The following is a 23992-nucleotide window of genomic DNA, read 5'->3' as shown; positions in this document are numbered from 1 at the left end:
GCCCTTGCCTGTTGCGTCCTCAGTCTCCCTGGGGTTTGCAAGCAAACCAAGCAGCTCAGGCAGCAGGAAGCAGCCCTCCACCTCTCCCCCGGGGCTGATGAGTTGGGGTGGTGAGAGCATCAGCATTCCCTCCTGGGATCGAGGTGCCCGCCAGGCGAGGGGGGAGGGAGGAGGAGAGGAGACCAAGCTGTCAGCCCCTGTGACACCCTCACTAGGCACTTCCTCTGTGATGATCTCTGGGGTTTGGTTAGTTCAGAGAAAGGAAGACGACTGTGTCTCACCCTAAACCTCACCCTCAGGAGACTCCTGGGCCGGGAGGCAGGCCATTCATGCAGCTCACAGACTCGGGGGCTTCTCCCCGTGAGCCCCGGGCAGAGGGACCTGCCCCTGTGTACTCCTCTGGCTGAGGCGGGGCAAGGACTGAGGACTTGTCAGGGTTCCCTACCTGGCATCCTGGGGGTGTCCTGTTTGGGGTTCAGGTCTGGCTGGCTCACCACTGTGTCTTCTCCTGTGTGTGAACCAGATAGAAGTTGGGATCTCTGAGACTGTGCATGGCTCCCAGACAGCAGGCCCGGAGGGAGACTCCGGGGGAGAGTGGGCAGGTCAGCAGGGTGCTGGGGCTCCCACTGGACTTGGACTCGTCCTGGCTCTCAGAGATAAGGTTACTCCAAAGCGGAGGGGCCTCCCTCTCTTCTTAGTTCGTGTCTCGCCAAACCCTGCACTAACACTGGAGGAGTCCTCTTCTGTGCTGCACACCGTGTCGGCCGACGACAGGTGTAAACACGGAGGTCTGCCTTCAGTCGTGAGGACAGGGAACCGGAGGCCTGGACGGCAGTAGTCATCTGTGCCCTCCCACCCAGCACGGCGTGTGCGCTGTGAACACCCCACGAGCACAGAGTTTGCCACAGTGTGAGGGCCTCTCTGCCTCTGTCTGGATTCAGCCCACGGCTGGTGACATCCAGATGGCTGTGCCGGGGGGAGAGCTCTGCTGAGCCTCTCCAGGCCCTCCCCCAGTCACCATCTGCCCCTGCTTCCCTTCTAGCCCCACGCCCGGCCGCTGTGCCTGGCTAAGTCCCCAGCTCAGGCAGTCCAATCTGAGGCCTGGCCTTCCCATGTGCTCTCTTAGCCCCATCTGGGCTCCAGGTCCAGCCTCTTGAATGAAACCTGTTCCCAGGGGTGTCCCGAGTCTTCCCACTGTCTCTTCTTGACAAGCTTACCTCACCTCTCTGCACCCTGCTCACCCCCAAGCTCCTACCTGCCTCAAAAGCCCCCCTCTCATCCCTGTTCCAGACCCCAGCATCTCTCACGTGAGATCAGGACACCTTCCTTCCCCTTCTGGATTAGAGAATGTTCCCCCTCACTCCTGGGTCCTGTCCCTTCTCGAGTAAAATTAGCATTTACAGGGCTTCCCTGGTGGCACAGTGGTTGAGAGTCTGCCTGCCGATGCAGGGGACACGGGTTCGTGCCCCGGTCTGGGAGGATCCCACGTGCCGCGGAGCGGCTGGGCCCGTGAGCCATGGCCGCTGAGCCTGCGCGTCCGGAGCCTGTGCTCCGCAACGGGAGAGGCCACAACAGTGAGAAGCCCGCGTACCGCAAAAAAATAAATAAATAAATAAAAAAATTAGCATTTACAGTGCCTCACAGTTTACTTGCATTGGCCCTGGCCAGGCTGGACATTCTAGAAATTCCACAGGGATTTGGGGGAGAAAATATGTTTGCCATACCATGTTTCAGGCCAAGGTACTGGGGAGGGGAGGCATGCTTCCAGGGGACAGGCACTCCTCACCTAGCCGGGGCCCAGAGTCAAGCCTCCCCTGCCCTCTGCAGAAAAGGATGCTCTTAGATCTGAGGATGCTTCTAGGTGCCACCTGATGAGGGGACTCAGCACTGTTCCCCAGCCAGCCCCTGCCCACTCGTCCTGGCCCTCAGCCCCAGAGCTAGTTATAAATGTAGGAAGGTCTCTCATGAATCTATACAATTTGTAGCACACTTTCTCCCAGTCATCCCGTATTTCCACAGAATTGTCCTTTAGCTTGTATTGATATTTTTATCACCAGTAGCTGTTCACTGAGAGTTCAGTAAATATGAAATGGCCTTTAATGGCCGTGTGCACTGATGTCTGGGGTGGCCAGACCAGCCCACAGAGAGCACCATTCCTCACTAGTCCACTAGAGTTTCCTAAGCATGAGGCTGTCAGCTCTGGAGCTGAACAAGACGCAGTTCCCACCCTCAGGGAGACCCCAGTAACAGACCATTGACATTGAAATGCAGAGCGATCAGGGGCTCTATAAGAAGGCCCAGGGTGGCAAGGGGATGCTGGAAGCTGGAGCCAGGACCCTCCTCCTGGGACAGGGCTGAGCCTGAGGTAGGTTAGCAGCAGTACTTGAGGATGGTGATTCTAGTTGAGGAGCAAGGCCTTGACCTTCGTGATCAGGAGGACGGGGGTGCCAAAGGCACAAAGGCACAAAGGCAGGGAACTTGAGAAGAAGGACCATCGGGGGCATGGTGAGCATGGTGTGGGCATGATGTCATCTGCTGGTGGCAAGACATAAGGCGGGCAGCCGGCCGAGGCAGTGGGTGTGGGAGGTGAGCAGGGGAGGCGCTGATGGAAACCTTGCTCCCAGAGGCCAGGAGGAGGGAGGGGAGCAGCAGAAGAGTCTTAGGGCCCCGTGAGAGAGCGGCCCAGCTTCCGGTGCTGAAGGAGTGGAGAGAGAACGAGGACGGCTGGAGACCGCCAGGAGGAAAGGCTCCAGATGAGAGGATTCGTGAGCGAGCCTGGGAGAGCTCCTGGTGTGGGGAGGGGGCTACAGAGGGTGCAGGTAGAGGTTGGACCTCTCGGAGCAGTCAGGCCCCGGAGGAGAACACAGAAAGGGGGCCAAGTCCAGACCCCATCAAGGGCTGCCGTGACCCTACCCAACTTCACAGGGCGGCCCTGGCCCCTCTCCTGGCTTTTCTCCAACCTCCCCTTCAGCCGGTCTTAATTTCTTGGTTTCTCAAAGTCGGCAAGCTTTCCCATCCTCCTGGGCCACCATCCCCTACTTCGAAACGGAGCCCCCTCCTTCACAGGTCATCCTCTGGTGCCCACGAAGCCTTCTGTGACCACCCTGCTTCTCCCCAGCCTGCGTCAGGTCACCCTGCTCAGTGCCCTGTAGTACCTGTAGCCCCACAAGACTGGGAATTTGTGAAGGAGGAACTTTGCCTGTCTCGTTCACGGTTATCACTCCTGGCACCCGGCATGACGCCAGGAACATGGGCGGTGCTCAGTGAATATTTGGTGACTGAACGAATCTCATCAAGAGCTCCCAACAACCCCATCCCTATTTATAGATAAGGAACTGGAGGCTCAGAGAAGTTCAGTCATTTGCCCAAAGTCTCAGGTGACACCCAGGATTCTGACCCCAGGTGCCTGGTACTACAGATTCACCAGGAGTACTTTTCCCCATGTACGCGGAAGAACCAGGAGCTGTCCCAGGGAGATGGGGGCCAGGTAGCCCTGGGGCATGACTCCACACCCAGCACATACAAGCGTTAGCTCCATGAGTTTCCGGAGAGCCTGAAAAGTTTTCCAGGGCCCTGTGGGTGGGGGCTCAGGTGGGGAGGAGTGAAGCCTGGGGAGGGGAGGGGACTGCCAGGCATGGGGAGGAGCTGTGATGAAAACATCTGCTTCCCTCCCCAGGAGCGGCTCCTGCTGTCTGTCCTTCCCCGTCACGTTGCCATGGAGATGAAAGCAGACATCAATGCCAAACAGGAGGATATGATGTTCCATAAAATTTACATCCAGAAACATGACAACGTGAGGTAGGGGTGAGGCTGGGGGGCAAAGGCAGGGTGGGAAGACTGAACCCCAAAAGAGGTGACATGTCCCTTCCCTCCCCTTCAAGAGGGCACAGCCCAACGGGGTGGTCTGGTGGCTTTGGAACGTGTGTTGTCTGGGGCACCCCAGCCCCGCCCCTCTAGGTCTGTTGAGTGAATTAGTATTGGTGGGGAGGAGGTGAGGCTGCAGCAAGGAGGAGGAAGGAGAAAGCAACACCACCAGCTCTTGGGGAAACTCCTAGCCTAACAAGGGAGACGGAAAGTACAAACTTGGGACCCACATGTCACCATCATTGTCTCAATCTTCACCACCATCCAGCAGCCTCCATGCCTTCTAAGCCAGTGTGTGCCAGGCACTGAACCAGGCATTATCCACCTCACTGCTAATCCTGTCAGGAGGCTGACAACCCTGCAGGGTGGGGACCCTTATTAACATCCCTTGTTTAGAGACTGAGCTCAGAATGGCTAAGACCCCCGGCCAAGGTCACTCAGCCAGGAGTGGTAAAGCGGTGTGTGCCCAGGTCGGCCCACCTTGAAGCCCACGCTCCTTTTAGTGCGTGTTTGTGGCTTCCCTAGACAGAAGCTCTGACAGCAGGGACGGGCAAACAGAGTGCAAAATCTGCTTCTGTGTTCCATGGGGACATGAAGCGATACAGTGGCCTTCATCCAGCATGGCTTCCTGGAGAGCCTGCTAACTCTCCCACATGCCCAGAAAAGGAGCTGCTGTGTTTGCCTTCGAGAGGGTTGCTTCCTCCCTGGGCGAGTTTTCCTAGGACCCATGAGTCCTCTAAGGTTGGTGTAAAGAGGACATTTTGGAGGTTTGGGCTGAATTTTCAAGTTTGGGTTAAAGAGAATAATACAAATTATTGTGCGTGGGTGCATGTGCACGCACACACAAATACACACATTCGAGATGAGGCTGATGGCAGCGGGAGTGGGGAGGGCATGTGTTGTCTTGCAGAGTGGACAGAACTGCCCAGTCCCCAGGGTGCCCCGAAATCCGACACTGCCGATTCTGCCCGTGTGTCCTCCATCCAACTCCCAAGACAGATTTGAAGCCTTTGGGAGAAAATAGTACCTGGACAATACATTTGTCCTCAGTTTTCAGAGTATCCCAGCCCCATGACGCCCACCCACACTCCACTGCCAGGCAGGGAGAGTGTGGCCAGCAGCAGCCTTGGACTCTCAGGAAGAAAGCTGCCCTGGCCGAGTCTCCACGCCGAGGAGGTGTCCCGAGGGGCTGCGGGCTCACCTCAAGAGGGAGGTGGGGTCCAGGCCTCGGTAGGTGGTGCTGATGCGAGGTCTCCGTCCTCGGCTCGTCACATCTGCCTCTGTCCTCACATGGTGGAATAATCACTAGCAATAGTTAATGCTTGTATAGAGCTTTCTTTAACCCAAGCACTGTTCTAAGCGCTTTTGTATATTCGCTTAATCCCCACAACAAATATAAGAGGTTGGTACTGTTATTATCTCCTTTTAACAGGTGAATAAACAGGCACAGAGATTAACTTGTCCAAGATCCATAACTGGTTAAGTGAGGGAATCGCCCCCAGAAAGCTTTTTGGTATTGGAGTTTTTACCTGGTCTGACTACTTGACAGATTTATTTTATACGCCAGCAGAAGGGGTTTGTGGATGACTCTGTAGGAAGGAGGCCTGGGGAGCCCTCAGGGAAGAGGGGACTCAGAGGAGAGGAGGAGAGAGGTTTGGCTTCCCACCTGCGTGTGTGTGACTCAGGAGCCACGGGGCCTTTCCTGTCTGCTGGCTGCCCCGCAAATCTGGGGGGCCCCACCTTAGGACATGTAAAGAAACAGCCTTGTTTATCAGAACAAGTCCCAGAGGTCCAAAGTTCAGGTGGGAAGGAGTGACCCGCGAAGTGGTCCCAACACATACAAACCCCTGAGCTCCGCCCTTTGGAATTTTCTCTCTTGGTCCTGTCTTCACCACGCCGCTGGCCCTGGCATTGCTCTGTTCCAGGCAGAGCATGGACGAAAGGTGCTTTCCTTGATTGCTCTTAGCACAGCAGAGCTTTCAGCAGATTTACCGAAATAAAAAGTGGAACCCAAAGGAAATCCAGAAAATTCCCCACCCAGAAACCGTCTGGCGTTCAAGGCACAGGTTCTCAGCCTGGCTTGGCTGGCACAGCTGCCACGTCTGGCCTCCTCTGCATCTCTGCCCAGTACCTTGCCCTCTCACCCCTCTGTCCTCCCAAATGGGGGGCTTCGTCTCACTTCCCGTCCCTCTGTTGCTGGCTCTTGGGCCCACAGCCCTCCAGCAAAAGGGTTTGGTCAGAGAGGCTGACTCAGGCCTCTTCCGCAGTGACTGCCCTACGGAGTGGCCCACCCTCTGGGTGACACCCCCTCACCCCTCCACTCCCACAAAGGCTGTGACTTCGGGTCAATACAAGAATCACAAGAGTGGCTAGAGCATCGGCACGGCAAGAATCAGAATCAGACCCCAGCCATGGGGGGTGGGGATTGTCTGTTCTAGAATGCGCTCAGGATCAATAAGAGCAATCAGGAAAGAGATGAAAGGACAGAAAAGCTAAGATGCCATCATTTTCATGGGGACAGACATAATTCTGGCTCTGAAATTGCCAGGACTAGGGGTGGCTGGTACACATCAGAGGCCAGCCGCAAGCAATCATATGCAGATATCCCGCTGGGGCCCCTCCCTGTTCATCAGCCTCCACGTGCTGCTCTTGGTGGAAACACGTTGCTCTGGTCTCTGGTTTTGGGCTGAACCTTTGGCTTGGGTTGGGGGTTGAGTAGTAGGCGGAGGGATGACATCACAGTGTAGAAATGCACTTTGGGGCTTGGCTCAGGGTCCAGTGATTAGCCCTGGGGCCCTAGGCAAGGCGGCCCTTCATGTCTCTGCTGTGTGGCCAGGGCAAGTTACAGGCATTGAGCCACTCTGAACCTGTTTCCTCACCTGCATAATAGGATAGGAAAAGTACCTACTTAACAGGGTTTGTTAGAGGAAATGAAGGGCTTCCCTGGTGGCGCAGTGGTTAAGAATCCGCCTGCCCATGCAGTGGACATAGGTTCGAGCCCTGGTCCGGGAAGAGCCCACATGCCACGCAGCAGCTAAGCCCGTGCGCCACAACTACTGAACCTGTGCTCTAGAACCCGCGAGCCACAAGTACTGAAGCCTGTGCACCTAGAGCCTGTGCTTCTCAACGAAGAGTAGCCCCCACTTACCGCAACTAGAGAAGGCCCGTGCGCAGCAATGAAGACCCAACGCAGCCAAAAATAAAATAAATAAATTTATTTAAAAAAAAAGAAAAACAGTAAATGAAATAATATGAGGAAAGCGCTTAGCACAATATCTGGCACAGAACAAGTGTTCACTAATTGGGAGCAGCTATTGTTACTGTTATTATTATGATTATTACCACACTCCTATCAGCAAAGCAAGGCCTGGGGATTCTCAATCTGGAGTGGAAGGGTGATGAGTCACATTTGTCAATTCTCTGTGGAGTTGTAATATTTAGACAGGGTGATGACATGCTGTTCTCTAACCCCACTGAGAGCAAGGCCACAAGAAAAATAAATCACCTCTGAGGTGTGACAGTTTGGGCCTGGATCTAAGGGAGAGAAGAGACTAATGGGTGGCCAGAGAGTTTGGCCTGGGCAGGGAAGGGGGACAGACAGTTGCCCATCACTTTCCGTGGCCTCATTCTCCCCAGGCCCCGAGGAGGATCATTGCACAGTATACAATTCTCAGGATTCCGGGGGGCCTGTTGGATGCTCTGGTGCTGGGCCACCACTGGCTGTGGGTTGAGGCAGGCCAGAGGCCAAGGAACCCGCAAGACCCCCGTGGAGCCCCCCAGATGCCTCTCCTGTCTGATGTGTCGGGTGGAGATGTTTCAGCCCCTCTTGCTGGACAGCTCAGTTGGGGCTGGGGCCATGGCTGGATTCAGACCTGTGACTTGAGAGCCCTCCTGCCTACCCTCCCCTCCCCCCAGACATCTGGCCCTGCTGCAGCCACAGCGCCAGGGTGAGAGGAGGGCCGTGCTGTCCCTCCTCCTGGGACAAGGGCCTCGGGACATGTCGGCGGAGGCTGTTCTGGGCTGGGGGCTCCTGGTGCTCTGCTCTGAGGGGAGGGAGATGGGGGTTGGAAGAAGGGACACCCAGAGAACGTACCACATGGGGGAGCAGAGTAAAGGTACTGATGCAGCCAGAACCCAGGTGCCACCGGGTTACCCCTGCCGAGAGGTCACCATTGTGGAGGAAGATGAGTGTCTGCGTTGAGCAGGCTAGTTCACTCCCCGCTCTGCCACTTAGTAGCTGTGGGCACTTGGGCAGGTCACCTAGTCTAAGCCTCGGTTTCCTCATCTGTGACATGGGAATGGTGATGTCCTTCCATTCATCCATTCAGCAGAGGTTTCACCTCTACCTCCATCGCTGGGAATCACCAGCTGTGCTCTCAGACACTTAGCCAGAGGCAGGACCGTGCTGGCAATGGGGGGGGGGGGACACTGTCTCTGTCATGGGGAAGCTCCTCTTCTGTTTGGGAGGACACACAAACAACAGGTTAATTAGTAAATTGGGGATGCGTCACATGGGGAGCGGGGGTAGTGACCTGGCGACATGGACTTTGCATTCTGATAGAATACAGTGCTAGACAACCCACCTCTCAGTCACTGAGGAGCAGAGCCTGTAGGAGGGGGGGCCCTGGGGCTTCTTGCCGGGGTGCTGGAAGGGTAGGGCAGCTACAGCGTTCAGTGTGTAAAGCACCAGGCCCAGGAGGTGGCTGCACACTGTTTGCCCTGCGGAAGCAGAGCAGGCTCCTGGGCAGGCTACCAGGTGAGAGTCAAGGTCAGGTAACCCCAGAGGTTTCGGGAGGAAGGGAACACCCAGCCAGGCCTGAGAGGGTACTGAAGGGTTCCCTGCTTCCGCAAGGGTCCCTGCTGGATGAGGAAGACCTGTACCTGATTGGCCAGTACGCTGGAGCCCTTAGGTTTTACAGGTTGCAGATGGTGGGATCATTCCAGACTCTGCTCTCTGTGGGGGTGGAGAGAAGGCCACCTCCTCCAGGGGGGGCGCTGGTCCTCTGCTGAAGGAGGGCCGGGGCAGGGCAGGGTGCAGTCTTGACTCACTGGCTTGAATGAGAGCCTCATTCTCAGAGACCCAGGAGCCCTGTGGGGCTGGAGCTGGGGGCCTGGCAGAGGAGCTGCTGTCCCGGGGGTGGAAGTGAGCTTACACCTTTGCCCTACACAGGGTGGGTGTAGCAGGGTCTGGGGAGGGCTGCCCTTCCCCCGCCCTTCCCTTCTTTCCCTGTCTCTCCCCAACCTCCCCCTTTTAAGGTTATCGGCTCCTCTCCTGTCTCCTTCAAGGGCTTGGCTGCATCCCCAGGTCACTCCGGGCGTCTGGCTCAGCTACAGCATGGTTCTGAATTATAATGACCACTCCGCAATGTCTGCGCTGCTCTGATACCCGCGGGCGGATTGTGCACCCTGTGGGCAGAGATTGAAAATGTTTACCCTCCCCACGTCCCCAGCCAGCGGATGGACGAGAGGTGTGGCCCACAAACATGCAGCTTTCCTGTCTCCAACCTGATATTAAGAAAAGTATTCTTTTCTTGTCATCTTCTGTATCAATTACAGATATAAGTGGCCTTATATTATCCTCTCATTCATTCCACAAACATTTATTGAGCTGCTACTGTGTGCCAGACATGACTCAAGAGCAGATGGAAAAGACACCATGCTTGCCCCTTAAGGAATATCCAGCCCTCACCAGTGAGGTAGGGCTGAGCCTGGTGCTCTGGGAACGTGGCTGACGACCCAGCCGGAGCCACTGGGGTTGGGTCTTTTCTTTCAATCAGTCAATCAATTAACTAATTATTTTTGTTGTGGTAAAATATACATAGTATCAAATGTGCCATTTTAACCACTTTAAGTGCGCAGTTCAGTGGCATTAAGAACATTCATATTGCTGTGCAACCATCACCACCATCCGTCTCCAGAAGCCTTTTCATCTTGCAGAACTGAAACTCTTTACTCATTAAATACTAAATCCCCATTCCTCAACTTCCCCCAGCCCCTGGCAACCACCATTCCACTTTCTATGTATTTGGCTACTTCCAGGTACCACATTTAAATGGGATCATACAGTATGTGTCCTTTTGTGTCTGGCTTATTTCACTAAATGTCTTCAAGGTTCACTCATGTTAGAGAATGTATCATGTTTTCCTTACTGTTTTAAGGCTGAATAATATTCCATTGTATGTATCTACCACATTTTGTTTATCTGTGCATCCATAGATGGACACTTGGGTTTCTTCCATCTCTTGGCTGTTGTGAACAGTGCTGCTATGAACATGGGTGTACGAATATCTCCTTGAGTCCCTGCTTTCAAACTTTTGGGTATATGCCTAGAAGTGAAATTGCTATATCATATGGTAATTCTATTTCTAACTTTTTGAAGAGCCCCGTACTGTTTTCCATAGTGGTTCACGATTTTACCTCTGCACCAGCAGTGCACAAAGGTTCCAGTTTCTTCACATCCTTGCCTGGGATTGGGTCTTGACAACAGACCTGAGTTTGTCCTGGGACACAGAATGGGGATCAGTGGGGAATGGAGCCAGCACCGCTCTGGACTCAAAATGGGGGGCCCTGGGGGAAACTAGAAGAGAGAGAAGTCGGGGCACAGGGTCACTGGCCAGTTAAACATGTCAGGCTGTCTTGGAAACAGCTGGAATCAGTTGTGCTTTGTGATTCTGATTCTAATAAGAATTCAGACCCAGGAAGGCTGATTCTGGGCAGGGTGAGTCAAAGAAGGCATTGTGAAGATGGAAGGGTTAGAATCTTCTTTCAGAAGGCCTGAAAGAAGAATGTGATTTATTTTCCATCTTTTAAAAATTAACACTTTATTATGCAAAGGATGTAGGTTCTTTATAGAAAACTTGGAAAATAAGAGCAGCATGAGAAGAAAATCAAAAGCACCCATCTTCTCACCACTGAGAGGTCCCGACTACGGCTTGGTTCTGGGGCAGTTCCCCTCCCTTCAGTGTTTCTCCTTTAGGAAGCATTTCCCCAGTTCTCCCCAGACTCCGGAAACTGAAAGCCTGCAAGTGCCGTGGAGGCTTCATTGTCTGGGTGGGGGGAGTAGGATTTGGTGGACAGAAATAAGAGCGAGGCGCTGGGGCGTTGGAATGGGGTCTGCAGGAGGCCCTGAGGCCGGCAGTGGGGATCCCAGGACATACCTTGATCCCAGACCCCCTGGACCTGGTCCTGGTGGTCAGGATTGTCAGAGAACCCTCTGCTTCCTGAAGGAAGGTGTCCTGTCTCTGTGGGAGTGGAGAGGGCACGGCTGTCCCAGGGCAGATTCTCCCTGTAGGTGGATGTGTGCCAACACCCAGTGTGTTCAGCATCCTCTCGCTGGCTTTCCCCCTTTGCCTCTCGCAGCCTGTGTCCTCAGATGGTCCTCTGGCTGCTCCCAGTTCAGATGCCCCGCTGATCGTTTTCCACCACCCCTCAGAAAATGCCCAGTCATCTGGAGCCCATTCTCAGCCGGGTGGTGATAGGACCACACCTGATTGTGTTGCTTACCTAGGGCATGGCAGAAGCCCATTGACCCTCCTTTATCTTACAAGGAGCATGGACCTGGGTGGCTTTCTGGGTGGTGGGGCTTGGAGCAAATGGAGCGATGCTGACCCTGGACCCTCTTGGTCCAGAAGAGACCCCTGGCTTGTGGCTGGGCTTCCCCAAGCTACACACTGGGGGCCTCCAGGGCACTTCCTGCCCTGCTTCCCCAGAACCTTCCTCTCCCTCTGGGCCCACAGTCCCAGGAGTTGGGCTGAGACCTTGCCATGCTCCCTTCCCGGCCCCCACCACATGACCTCTGTTTCCCCAGGCCCCTGCTCTTCCTGGTCCCACCTGGACGGATGGCTTGCTTCTTGGCATTTCTCAAGTTCCCTCTCCGTGCCAGGCAGGGAGTGCTGGAGTTCAGACGGGTGGGTTCTCATGCTGCTGCCCGCCCAGGCCCCTAGCTCCTGGCTGTTCAGAGATGCTATGGAATGTGGCTTCTGCACAGGAACGGGATCAGATGCCGGCAGTTCCATAAGTCCTAGAGCCTGTTGGCAGTGAGAGGGAGCAACAGTGAGGAAAGGCACTTAACCAAAACTGCACATGGGAAGGCTGAGCTGAAGCTGTGACAGGGCTGAAGGGCCTGTTGTGGTAATTGGGATGAAGAGCCTGCCCGCTCCTGCCTCTAGAACAGAATGCAGGCGACCATGAGTGATGGACGGCAGGCAATTAGGGAGGAGCGCACAGCCGGAGCGGGCCTACCCAGCTTCCGCAGACCCACCACGAGGGCCTGATCACGTTGCCAAGACAAGCTCTCAAGTGGGAGCTAATCGATGAGTTAGTACTGTGCCACGTGTCTGGGCCCCGCGCTGTTGTAAAATGGCCTTCGGAATTACCAAGGAGCGGATCGGGCAATGTTGGCCAGCAGAACAGACAGCCTGCCGTTGGGTAAACCTCGTAAAACAGAGGAGCCTCCAGAAGTGACAGACACGAAGCAGAATCCTCCCCTGAGGAGGCAGAGGAGGGTGACTTTGCCTGTGGCAGGAGGTGGGGGAATGTGGAGGTGGCAGAGTCTCCACCAGCGTGGAGCAGAGGCTGCAGGGCTCAGACGTGGGACCTGCCCCAGCTCCGCACCAGCTAGAAGCCTTGCTTGGAGCAACCTGCTCTCTGGCTGCTGGTTGCTGTCACACCACCTGAAGGAAGGGAACCAGCAACCTGCCCCTCCCTGATTCCTCAGCAGCTGTCGAAAGAACTTCTTTTACGGAAGAATAGGTCCCAGCAGATTGGAGGGAGGGTCAGCCTTTCTTTTTGTTTTCTTTTTAAATTTTAATTAATTAATTAATTTTTTGGCTGCACTGGGTCTTCGTTGCTGTGCGCGGGCTTTCTCTAGTTGTGGCGAGCGGGAGCTACTCTCCGTTGCAGTGCGCGGGCTTCTCATTGCAGTGGCTTCTCTTGCTGCGGAGCATGTGCTCTAGGCGCGCGGGCTTCAGTGGTTGTGGCACGCAGGCTCAGTAGTTGTGGCTCACACGCTCTAGAGCGCAGGCTCAGTAGTTGTGGCCCACAGGCTTAGTTGCTCTGCGGCATGTGGGATCTTCCCGGACCAGTGTTCGAACCCGTGTCCCCTTCTTTGGGAGGCAGATTCTTAACCACTGCACCACCTGGGAAGTCCCGGAGGGTCAGGCTTTCTAAGGCACCTGGAAGTCCCGTCCACACGGATGTTGTTTCCGATGTCCTCTGGCACAGACCAGGAAGATGCCTGGCCTCCATCACTATTCTACCGTTTGTTCCGTGAACACTGCTGGATATCTGCTGGGTGCCAGGCCCGGGGCTCCCCACACTCGTGTCTCAGATAACGTGCTTGGGACCTCAAGAGGCCCAGTGGAGTAGAAGGAAGAGCTACTAGAGTTACTGGTCCTGCCTCTTCCTTGCTTTACACTATGAATATTCTCTTCCATTCAACAAATATATATTAGACACTGTGTGGGTTGAACTGTGCCCTCCTAAAAGATCCGTTGAAGTGCTAACCCCTCGTATCTGTGAATGTGACCTTATTTGGAAATAGGGTCTTTGTGGATGAAATCAAGTTAAGATGAGGTCATGCTGGAGAGGGTGGGCCCCTAATCCAATATAAGTGGTATCCTTATAGGAAGAGGAAAATGCCATGCAAAGACACAGATACGCATGGAAAATGCCTTATGAGGACAGAGACAGGTTGGAGTGACACAGCTGCAAGGTGAGGAGCACCAGGATTGACAGCCACCACTGGAGGCAGGAAGAAGAAAGGAGGGGTTCTACCCAGAGTCGCAGAGGAGCGTGGCTCTGCCAACACCTTGACTTCAGACTTCCAGCCTCCAGGACTGGGACAGGATAAATTTCTGTTGTCTTAAGCGGCCCAGCTTGTGGTACTTTGCTATAGCAGCCCTAGGGAACTAACAGGCACCTACTATGTGCTGTGCATTGAGCAGTTCCTCTGTGTGCCAGACATTGTACTAGGGGCCGGGATGTGGTATTGAAAGAAATAGACTAAATCCCTACTTCAGGACTTCCCTGGTGGCGCAGTGGTTAAGAATCTGCCTGCCAATGCAGGGGACACGGGTTCAAGCCCTGGTCCGGGAAGATCCCACATGCTGCAGAGCCACAACTACTGAACCTGCGCTCTAGAGCCCGCAATCCATAACTGTTGAGCCCACATGCCACAACTACTGAAGCCCGCGTGCCTAGAATCTGTGCTCTGCAACGAGAAGCCGCCGCAATGAGAAGCCTACGCACCGCAACGAAGAGTAGCACAACGAAGAGTAGCCTCCGCTCGCCGCAACTAGAGAAAGCCCGTGCACAGCAACGAAGACCCAATGCAGCCAAAAACAAAAGAACTCCTTCAAAGACTACATTCTAGTGGGGAGAGGCAGACAGGAGCATGATAATAAATAACAACAACAATAATAAATAATATATTAAATGGTGAAAAGTGCAATGGAGAAAAATACAGTAGACAAGGGACTTAGACATATGGGAGGGGTTGTAGATTTAAATAGGGTGGAGGAAGCCTTGAGAAGGTGACATTTAAACCAGTACCCTGGTTCTCAACCCTGGCTGCGTATTAGAATCACCAGGGAAGATTACAATAAAACAAAACAAAACAGAACAGAACAAAACCAATCAGTAACAGAGCCCCACCCCAGGCCGATGAAGTCCAAATCTCTGGGGATGGGGCTCCGGGACTTCTCCATATAAAAGCTCCAGGGGGATTCTGATGGACACCAGCTCTGAGAACCACTGGTCTAGCAGATGAAAGCTGCAGTGGAGAAAGTGCTCTCCTAGGCCCAGCCAGGTCCCTGTGGAGAAGGAGAAGGGTTGCAGGCCTGCCCATGTCCACACGTGGCAGGCAGAGGCCATCCTGGCTGAGTGGCTAGGTGAGCTCAAGCAGCTGCAGGGCTCAGGGCTCAGTGAAGCGAGGCCCCCGAGCCCTGGTCCACACGCGTCTGCCTAGTGCTTCTAGGGGCGGCCCGTTCTTTTCCTCCTTCCCTCTTCTCCTTGGCTTGGTGCTGTGGGTCACCCTGCCCAGTAGCGTTCCTGCCTCTGCCGGGTTTGGAGATTTTTTTCCTTCCCACCATGGGGGGGGAGGTCTCATCAGCCCCCAAAGCCAGGCTTCTGCTCTGTAGCCTGGAGCCCAGTGTGGAACGGCTGCTGGGCCTGGTGTCTGCGGCTTTACATTCGAAATACTGACACTTATTAAAGGTGTTCTTGACTCTGGAGCAGCTCTCTTGACCCCAACTCCCCTTGGCTTTGATTAAGAGTTAAAGAAGAATTTCCAGAACAACTATGTCATGGTGCTTTCACGTAGACCAGGAGAGACCTTTCCCTTCTTCCCGGGTGGGGTGGGGCTTCTGAGAGACTGAGAGCCAGGGAGGTGGCAGGTGGGCTGGGCTAGGGGTCTGAACTTCCTTGGGGAGCCGGGGTCAGCATCTGGAGCATGGCCACTTCCCTTCACGTGCTTCTCTCTCACCAGTGTGGATGCTCACAGACTCCCCCGGGCGGGGTGCTGAGCCTGTCTGCCAGACACCAGGCATCAAAGCCTGATGGGGGGGGGGGGCTTCCCTGGTGGCGCAGTGGTTAGGAGTCTGCCTGCCAATGCACGGGACATGGGTTCGTGCCCCAGTCCCAGAAGATCCCACATGCCGCGGAGCGGCTGGGCCCGTGAGCCATGGCCACTGAGCCTGTGCGTCCGGAGCCTGTGCTCTGCAACGGGAGAGGCCACGACAGTGAGAGGCCCGCGTACCGCAAAAAAAAAAAAAAAAAAGCCTGATGGGGGCTCCGGCTCCCTTTCATCTTCTGAGCCCCGGCCCCGTGGCTGCCACTCTGGAGCAGCTTGTCTGATTTCTGAGTCCTGTGGGCTGACAATCTCTCCTCTCTGCTCCTCCTCCTTACCTTTCCTTCCGTCCCCCTCATTTGTCTCCTCTCTTGCCAGCTCCCCCATTTCTCCCACCCTCTTTGGCTTTCCTCCTGCACTTGTATGCTGGTCTGAACTGGGGTCAGGGTGGCCAGAGGAGCCTCGGAGCCGGGAAACAGCACTGGGCTCGGGGCCTGGGGGCTGCCCTCCTGTACTTTTCTTGTACTTGCCTAGCCCAAGCCCCGAGATGCGCTCCCACTTCCCCTCGTGTAAGCTGGTGCAGAGCGTGTCCCCTCACGATGGAGTCCTGTACTTGCCCGCCTACGGCAGCCCACACCTGTCCCTCCACCTCCCTCTGCCCCGTATACAATGCCAGACCAGTGAACTGTGCTTTTACTCATTTAAGATGACTATGGGGCCAACAGACAGCATAGTACTTATTGGCTTAACTCCTGGATTGTGGACCCACACAAGCCTGTGTGGCCTTAGGCAGGTGACTCAACCTCTCTGTGCCTCAGTTTTCTTACCTCGAAAAGGATTCCAACCTCAAAGGGTGGTTGTGAGGCTTAAATGAGTTCATACATGTAAAGTGCTTAGAGCAATGTCCAACTATTTTAAAACGTAGGTGTTATTATTATCCAGGTTCGGTGAGGCCAGCAGATCAGGAGACGGCGGCCACTGAAAAGATAGTGTGTTACTCACAGGTCCCAAGAGGAGAGGATGCGTTACGCCATGGGCTGGGGGGCGCCCGGGGAAGCACAGGGGTCAGTGAGGAGGCAGCATGAGGGGAAACGTGGGCTAGAGCCTCTGTTGAGGTTTCTGCAGGAAGGAATGGGTGAGGCAGGGCAAGCAGGCTTGGGATTGGCTAGTTTGAATAATGTCGGTGGGCTCTGAGGCATAGGACTGTCCGAGTTACCTGGCACTTGTCCCTGGGGTGAATAGGGCAGGGGAGTGGTGGGCCAGGTGTGGGAACCTGACTGGGGTGGGAGGCTCTGGACTCCAAGGCGAGTGGTTGACCATCTCTAGGAACTGGCTGGCCTGGGAGAGGCAGGCTCCCCAGGTCAGGAAGACCCCGGATGTCAGACAGCAGAATGAAAAGATGTGCTTAATGCATGAACACACATTTTCCAAATAAAATGACAAGGCATGTTTAGTTCTACACTCTAATTTGAAGCGAGACTGTCGGTCTGGAGGCTCGGGAGCCGCGTGGATCAGAGGAGAGAGCAGAGGCCGTGGGGAAGAGCCCCCAAGCTACCGTCCGTGGCTCTTCCCCAAGGCTCCTCATCTTGGGATGGGGACACCAGGCCCCCCTTCAGGGCTGCCTGGAGGGCTCAGTGAGGTGGCAGGTCGGAAACCCCAGTCCCCGTGCCCAGCCACCAGGAGCATCTCAGCCCACAAGAGTTAGTACATTTATTTCTGTGTCCATTTTAAGAAAAAACTCTTGGGGCCCTTACACATTCTGGCCCTGGGGCCTCACCTCTGGTAGTCTGTTTTGAAAGAAAAGGAAGACACGTTCAGTCTCGGGAACAGATGAAAGATCACAGCGTGCAATGCAGGGACCAGCGGGTGCACCCGAGGGCCCTGGGGATGAGGCCGAAGGAGCCGGCAGGACAAGTTGGGGGGCTTCCAGAGACACTTACTGTCTGTGTCTTCCTCTCCCTCCTCCCTGGGCCTCTTTATTCTGTCTCTTCTAGAGGACTCCCTAGGTATGGAGGGCCTGGGGTTGGATTCCCTGTGTATGGGTTTGGGAAGTGAGACCTCTGTACGGCCGCCATTAGGGCCTGAAACACTTTCCAGACAAGATGAACCAAAGACCCTTCTCCTGGACCCAGCTACCTTGAGGGGGCTGCTCAGGAGTCAAACGGGGGGCAGGCCTGAGAGGTGGCTGAGGGTGAGGGGAGCAGGCCCTGTTTGCATGGCCTCAGGCAGACGTACGACCCCCAGCCTCATGCGCCTCGGCCCCCGTTTCCTCCTGGGTGGGAGCGAGGGTGCAGGGAGTTACAGAAAGGAGGGCTGGCCCGGCATTTCCCTACCATCTGGGAGAGGCCACCAGCGTCAGCTCTCTCTCTCCCCTCCCCAGCAGCCGTTTGGAGCTCCCAGGACTCTTGCTGGCTGGCAGCCCTCCTAAAGCGGAGGGTGGCCCCAGCTGCATCCCTCTGACCTTCCTTCCTCACGGGGGTCTTGCCCCTGTCTCTCTAGCATCCTGTTTGCTGACATCGAGGGCTTCACCAGCCTGGCGTCCCAGTGCACTGCCCAGGAGCTCGTCATGACCCTCAACGAGCTCTTCGCCCGCTTCGACAAGCTGGCTGCAGTGAGTCACCTTTTGCCCACTGCCCTGGGGACCCCGTGTGCCCGAGCCGGGGCCGGAAGGGTGGCCTGATCTGGGCCGCCTGGGGTAGGGTGCTACGGAGTCCGCCATCGGGGACTGGGGAGGTGGGGCCATACAGGCTGTGGCTGCGTGTCCTCACGCTTCACGTCAGCCCCGCCGCACACTCAGAGATGCTCACAGTGTCACCGGTCACAAGCCCTCCATCGGTGGAAAGGGGCGGTGAGGCCTGCAGGAAATGCTGCCCTGACCCCTGAATTTGTGGAATTCGTGTTTGGAGGAGCAAATTCGGTGCCACAGAGCCACGTTGCTGATGAGGGTGGCCAGAGTGATTAAAAAATAATAATAAATGAGTCTGAATCTCAACTGGCCTGCAGACAGCTGTGTGTCACCCAAGAGACTTATGGAAAGAGGACTCTTCCACGTTGGGACAGATTGGAAGTGACCCCACCCCCCCAGCCCCGGGCATGGAGTGGTGAAGGACACACGTTCGTTAGTCCCTGTTTATACTCTGCCGTCCTTTCCCAGCCTTTGTGGCTCTGAGTGATGCTCTGTGCCTTTGGAGAGTCCTGTGTCGGGGCCCACTTACTGCAATGTCCACCGAGAGGTGGACATGTCCCCTGGGCCGCCACAGGACACCAGGCAGATCATGGATGAGAGACGGTGCCAAGGGCCTCCAAGGGCATTGATGGTGGGCCTCACACCTCACTGATTTTATCACCGAGTGTGGGTGAGGTGAACGGGGACATGCTCGGCCCTTGGGTTTTGGAAGGGCCTTAAAGGAGAGTCCAGGGCACACAGATACTTGGGTCCCAGCGTACCAGCTTCACGAAATAACCTTTGGGAAGCAGACTTGGACAGCTCAGAATTGGTGATTAATGACAGTCCATCTCAATCCCAGTTATGCATCGGTTGCGGCCCGAGGGGTGACCCTGCAGCGGGCAGGTGCTTCCACTCTATGGCTGTCTTAGCACGCACGTGCTTGCTGGCTTAGCAGAACTGTCTTGGATAAAAATCTCAGGCTGGGGGTCAGGCGAGCTTTGGTTAAATCTCACTTCTGCTTCAGTCTTTTCATAAAAGGAGAGTCATAAAACTGTTAGAACCGTAGGCCAAGAGTCGGAGCGTGTCGCAGGGCTGGGGGTGGGATGGGCCCTCGCTCTCAGGTCGGGGCCTCTCACACTGTTGAGTCTGCCCCATTTGCTGCCACATTGGACCAGCTGTATTCTTCTTGGGCCTCAGCTGTGGCCAAAAGAGTGAGTTCCTGAGCCTGGGGTGGCTGGAATGCTTCTCGAGCGCGGCTCAGCCTGTCCTCCGTCCCCCACGGCTCCCGATAAGCCTGTCCCCAGGCTGGGGCCACACCTCATGCCGGCACTGGGTCTGTGCTCGCTGCCCTAAAAGGCAAGTTATTCCAGGCATGGGGTGAATCTGTTTGCTTCCTGTTTCTTTCCCTCCCACTTCTCTTTCCTACTATTTTTAATTTTTAAAATTAATTTGCTTTCCAGGAGAATCACTGTTTACGTATTAAGATCCTGGGAGATTGTTATTACTGCGTCTCAGGGCTGCCTGAAGCCAGGGCTGACCATGCCCACTGCTGCGTGGAGATGGGCATGGACATGATTGAGGCCATCTCGTAAGTGCCCGTCTCCAGGGTGATTGCCCGCCTGTGGGGACACTGTCCATCTCCAGTGGGACCGTCCGTCTGCAGGGGGACTGTCCCATATCCCGAGTAACTGACTCATGTTGGACTGATGGAAGCAGGGAAATAGTGGGGCAAAGCCACCTCCCAAGGACCCTGGCCACACCGGAGGGCTGATTCATACCTCCAGGCTCTGAGCCTTCTCCCGGGCTCCTGTGCTCACAGCAGCCTGGGAAGCTCTGCACAGAGGGACATGTCCTGGAAGAAGGGAGGGCTTTGCAGACTCCAGGGCGGCAGGGGGTATGGAGCCACCCCTCCAGGAAAGGAGGACTGGCTGGCAGCTGTGCTGTACCCTGTGCCATGGCAGGGCCTTGCACTCCAGGCCTCATGTCTTCTCATAGCCACCCAGCCAGGGGTAGAAGTCACCAGTCCCATTTCTTCACAGATGAGAAAGGTTGGGCGCACAGGGGCTAAACGGCTCCCCAGGGTAATACTGCTAGGCAGGTGGATGCAAACACAGGTGTTCCCATTTAAGAAAATCCATCCTCCCTGCCAGCAATAGCAGCCAGGATCATTGGCCGATTCTTGGTCACTGCTGACCACAGAAGGAGCCCCAGTCATTAAGCAACATGGACAAGCCAAGCTTACAGGTCAGCCAAGGGAGTAGGCCAGAGATTGCGTCCAGGTTCCAAAACTGTGAGCTTTAGAAGTAGACTGGGTGGGGCAAAGGAAAAACCACAGTGGGCAAGGTCAGAGGTCAGAGTAACTGGCCCAGAAGGTGGCCGGGTCCATGCTGTTTGGCTCAGTTCCTTTCGGCAGTGTTTGCCGAGTGCCCCTGTGTGCCCGGGCTAGACAGGGGGTCCCTTGCCCGGAAGCACAGAGCCTGTTGAGGGGCCAGGACTCCCATTGCTCTGATACCAGGCATGCCCAGTGGACACCATCAGGTAAGAGAGGCAAACTGGGGTGGGAGGGGCCAGGAGGGGGCAGTTGATTTCACTGGGAGGACCCAGAAAGGCTTCATGAAGAAGGTGGCCTTGGAGTGAAGCCAAAAAGGTAGAATGAGAGATATCAACCTAAGCCAGTGGCCAGAGGCCCTGTGGATGGAAGGCACAGCTCCAGCAGAGGTATTTGCAGAGTTGATCCCAGGACGAGAGAAATACATGGATGACATAAATATTCCCTGTGGTAGGTGTCAGCCTCTCAGTGGTGGGGTGGGGTGAGAGCTGGAGCCCACATGGTGGTCCTGCCCAGCAGGCCAAGTCGGACTGCCGGCCCCATGGCTGGCTGAGTGGGTCCATCCCCAGGGAGCCAAGGAGGGTCCAGGTCCCTAAGAAGTGCACACTGTGACCCTCCCCCCAGAGCACCGGCTCCCTTTTCCACAGACTCCGGGCCCCAGACACATACCCAGAGCTGTAGAGCTTCCATCCCACTCCCCCTCCTACAGGCGGCCCGCCCCGAATACGTACGTGGTGCATGTGATGGGGTTGGCGTTGTCTTCTAGCACGTGGAGCACCCGTGGTCCCCTGCACCTGCCCCAGCTCCCCTATCTTTCCTGGGCAGGGCCTGTGTTCTCTTTTTCTCCATTATCCTGCTAATGTCGAAGAAGCAGCAATGTGGGTAAATCCGAGAATTATATGAGTGGGGTTTGGAGTGACTATAACTTTCCTGTCGACTCAAATCGGCACTAACGTGCGCTTGCATTTTCAGAACAACTTAATTATTGACTGAGGGTAGCGCTGGCTCAGGTGCCCTCGCTGGGGAGAAGCAGTGGGCCTGGGACGTAGTGTGAGGCACTGCGCCACCTTGCGGGCAAGATGGGAAGCAGCGCCTCTCACAACCCTCAGCCCCTGGGCACCAGGGCCCAGCCCTGCCCTTCAGGATGCACAGTCTCAGACTCTGGATTTGGGCTGGCCTGGAGAGAAATGACTCTTTGACCCCTGCACCTTCTCACGCACCCTGACCTCTCTGCGCCTGGCCCTGACCCCCTCCCGGCCTTACCCCTACTCCATCCCTAGGCTGGTCCGGGAGGTGACAGGTGTCAACGTGAACATGCGTGTGGGAATCCACAGCGGGCGAGTGCACTGTGGCGTCCTTGGCCTCAGGAAGTGGCAGTTCGACGTCTGGTCTAACGATGTCACGCTGGCCAACCACATGGAGGCTGGAGGCAAGGCGGGGTGAGTGAGTGAGGGCAGCTTCCCGCCCGGCCCACCCAGGTGGCTGTCATGGGGAAAGGGCTAGGGTGGGCAGGACCTGGTAGCTGCAGCCCTGGGGTTGGCAGAATTTAAGTGGAATTCCTCTAGTAACCAAGCACTGACGCCACACATGGCAACTTGTAGGGAGCATGGCCCCAACCTTACCCAGTCTTCACCCAGAAGATATTTACACAGAACCTGGCGGCCTGTCGTGAGACGCAGGAGGTCAGGGTAGGCTTCTAGAGGAGGGAGGAGCCCGGGATAATTCCGGGGGTGGCCAGGAGGTGGAAGGTCAGCTGGCCTGGCAGACGGGGCAGGATGGGGGCAGGTGAGGAAGGTGAGGGCCGGGGGAGCTGCCAGGCTGAGGACGGGCACAGGCAGAGGAAAACACAGTACTTCAGGGAATGCAAGTAGAGCAGATGGCCTTTTAGGAACCAGTGGGAGGAAACAGTGCCTGTGTTAAGGACGTGCATGCCAGGCTGGGGAATTTGGACGCAGTCCTGCAGTCAGCAGGAGCCACTGCTGGCTCCTGAGCAGGTTTGCAAAGTTTGTGAGACGGGAGGCTGTGCTCTCCCGGCAGGCCGATGTGTTACGTCACTGTAATAACGTGGTGCCGAGGTGATGCGGTGTGGTCTCGGTGAACACGAGCTGGCGAGGGGCCCACCTTGCCATCCTGATGAGGTTGGAGGGATACAGTCCATTGAGAGATCCAGGTAGGGGTTAGCATTTGAGTCAGAGTTTGGGGCCCTGGGATTCGAATGCTGACTGAGTTGCTTACAGTTTGGTTCTGCATGGGAGCAGGGGTTCTGCATTCACGTCTGCTGCCCTCCTCTCCCTGCTTCCCCCCCAACCCGTAGACGCATCCACATCACCAAGGCCACACTCAACTACCTGAACGGCGACTACGAAGTGGAGCCGGGCGGTGGGGGCGAGCGCAACGCCTACCTCAAAGAGCACAGTATCGAGACCTTCCTCATCCTGCACTGCACCCAGAAGCGGGTCCGGGGACCGAGGGCTGGGGTGGGGGGCGGGGGGGTGGGAGGGCTTCATTCTTTGGGGAGGAATGTTGCTTAGCCTGCTGCTTCCTTCTCTTACTCTTTCCTTGAGGCAAGTCCTGAATTTCTTATGCAGTCGTGGTTCCCGCCTCTCAGGAAGGACGCGAGAGCTACAGAGGCTTTGTAAAGGCTGGTGGCAAAGAGGGGAGGTTTTCATTTTGCTTCTGTTGCAGAAAAAGCAACAGACCTCAGATCGGTTAGTAACAATACAGCAGAAGGCCGCGAGGTGGAAAAGAAGCATCAGGGAACTCTGTGTGTACCACGTCCTTTATTTCCATCTCGTTCCTTGTCTGTTGCCTAAACTAGGTGGATCTCGCTCTCTCTCTGCCTGTACTTATATACCTCTGTTTCTTGAAACTCTGTCTTTTCCCCTCTTGCACTTTCCAGTCTTTCTTCTTCCTTCTTTTGTCTCAGCCCACACTTGCCAAAATATAAAACTGAATTATTAGCAGACTTCAGTTTTCTATTTTTAATAGTGTCACGTTCCACGTTCTTAATTTTTAAAGCAAACGAGAACATTTTATATTTTACATTTTTCCTTAATTATAATGCCTTTTACTTATAAATCTTTCAATTGAATTTATCTATTGGTCAGAGCCCTTTGATAGAGAAAAGCTTCCCTGTTTCTGTCCTAAGGAATTAGACTGAAGACAAAATTAAGCTGCGAGAAAAGTTCAGAGAAAGTCTTGGAGACAGCAAAAGTAGATTCTTCAAGGTGGGCAGAGCTCTTTGAGGCAGGTGTCCACCCTGAGAGGGACATCAGAGGGACACCTCACCCTCCACAGAAGCACATCCCAGCACACAGGACCTGACTACGGGGTGCCTCTGAGGGAGCGGTATCAGGCCCTGCCACAGACATCCGGAGAGAGGGATGGGAGGATTTAGGTACTCTGGGGAAAGCACTTAGTGGCTTAATTGACTCATTTTAAAGCATTTGCTTGTTGTTTGGCTGTAGTATAAATGAACCAAAATCCTCCCAGGCCCCCTCCCACACTTCTCCTGTCTGCTGGGCCCATAACGCCTCTAGCCTCACCTTCCTGCCCCGCCCAGGCT

The 23992-nt window shown here is 55.4% G+C and overlaps 1 protein-coding gene across 3 annotated transcripts in view; it reads left to right on the top strand.

Moving 5' to 3' along the window:
* The window catches only part of ADCY5 (adenylate cyclase 5), a 155839-nt gene that overhangs the window by 86717 nt on the left and 45130 nt on the right, over positions 1–23992 (top strand). For all 3 annotated transcript variants that reach the window (XR_003792385.1, XM_029214843.1, XM_029214842.1), the window contains 5 exons: positions 3677–3798; positions 17930–18041; positions 19559–19686; positions 21708–21866; positions 22742–22883. Coding sequence is in view for 2 of the 3 variants with exons in the window: in XM_029214843.1 (XP_029070676.1) it covers positions 3677–3798; positions 17930–18041; positions 19559–19686; positions 21708–21866; positions 22742–22883 (663 nt within the window). In the remaining variant the exon portion in view is untranslated. The remainder of the gene's footprint in view (positions 1–3676; positions 3799–17929; positions 18042–19558; positions 19687–21707; positions 21867–22741; positions 22884–23992) is intronic.

Source organism: Monodon monoceros, unplaced genomic scaffold (genome assembly GCF_005190385.1).
Source record: "Monodon monoceros isolate NGI ecotype Baffin Bay Population unplaced genomic scaffold, NGI_Narwhal_1 Super_Scaffold_11, whole genome shotgun sequence".
Taxonomy (NCBI): domain Eukaryota; kingdom Metazoa; phylum Chordata; class Mammalia; order Artiodactyla; family Monodontidae; genus Monodon; species Monodon monoceros.
This window is presented reverse-complemented; position numbering and strand designations above follow the sequence as displayed.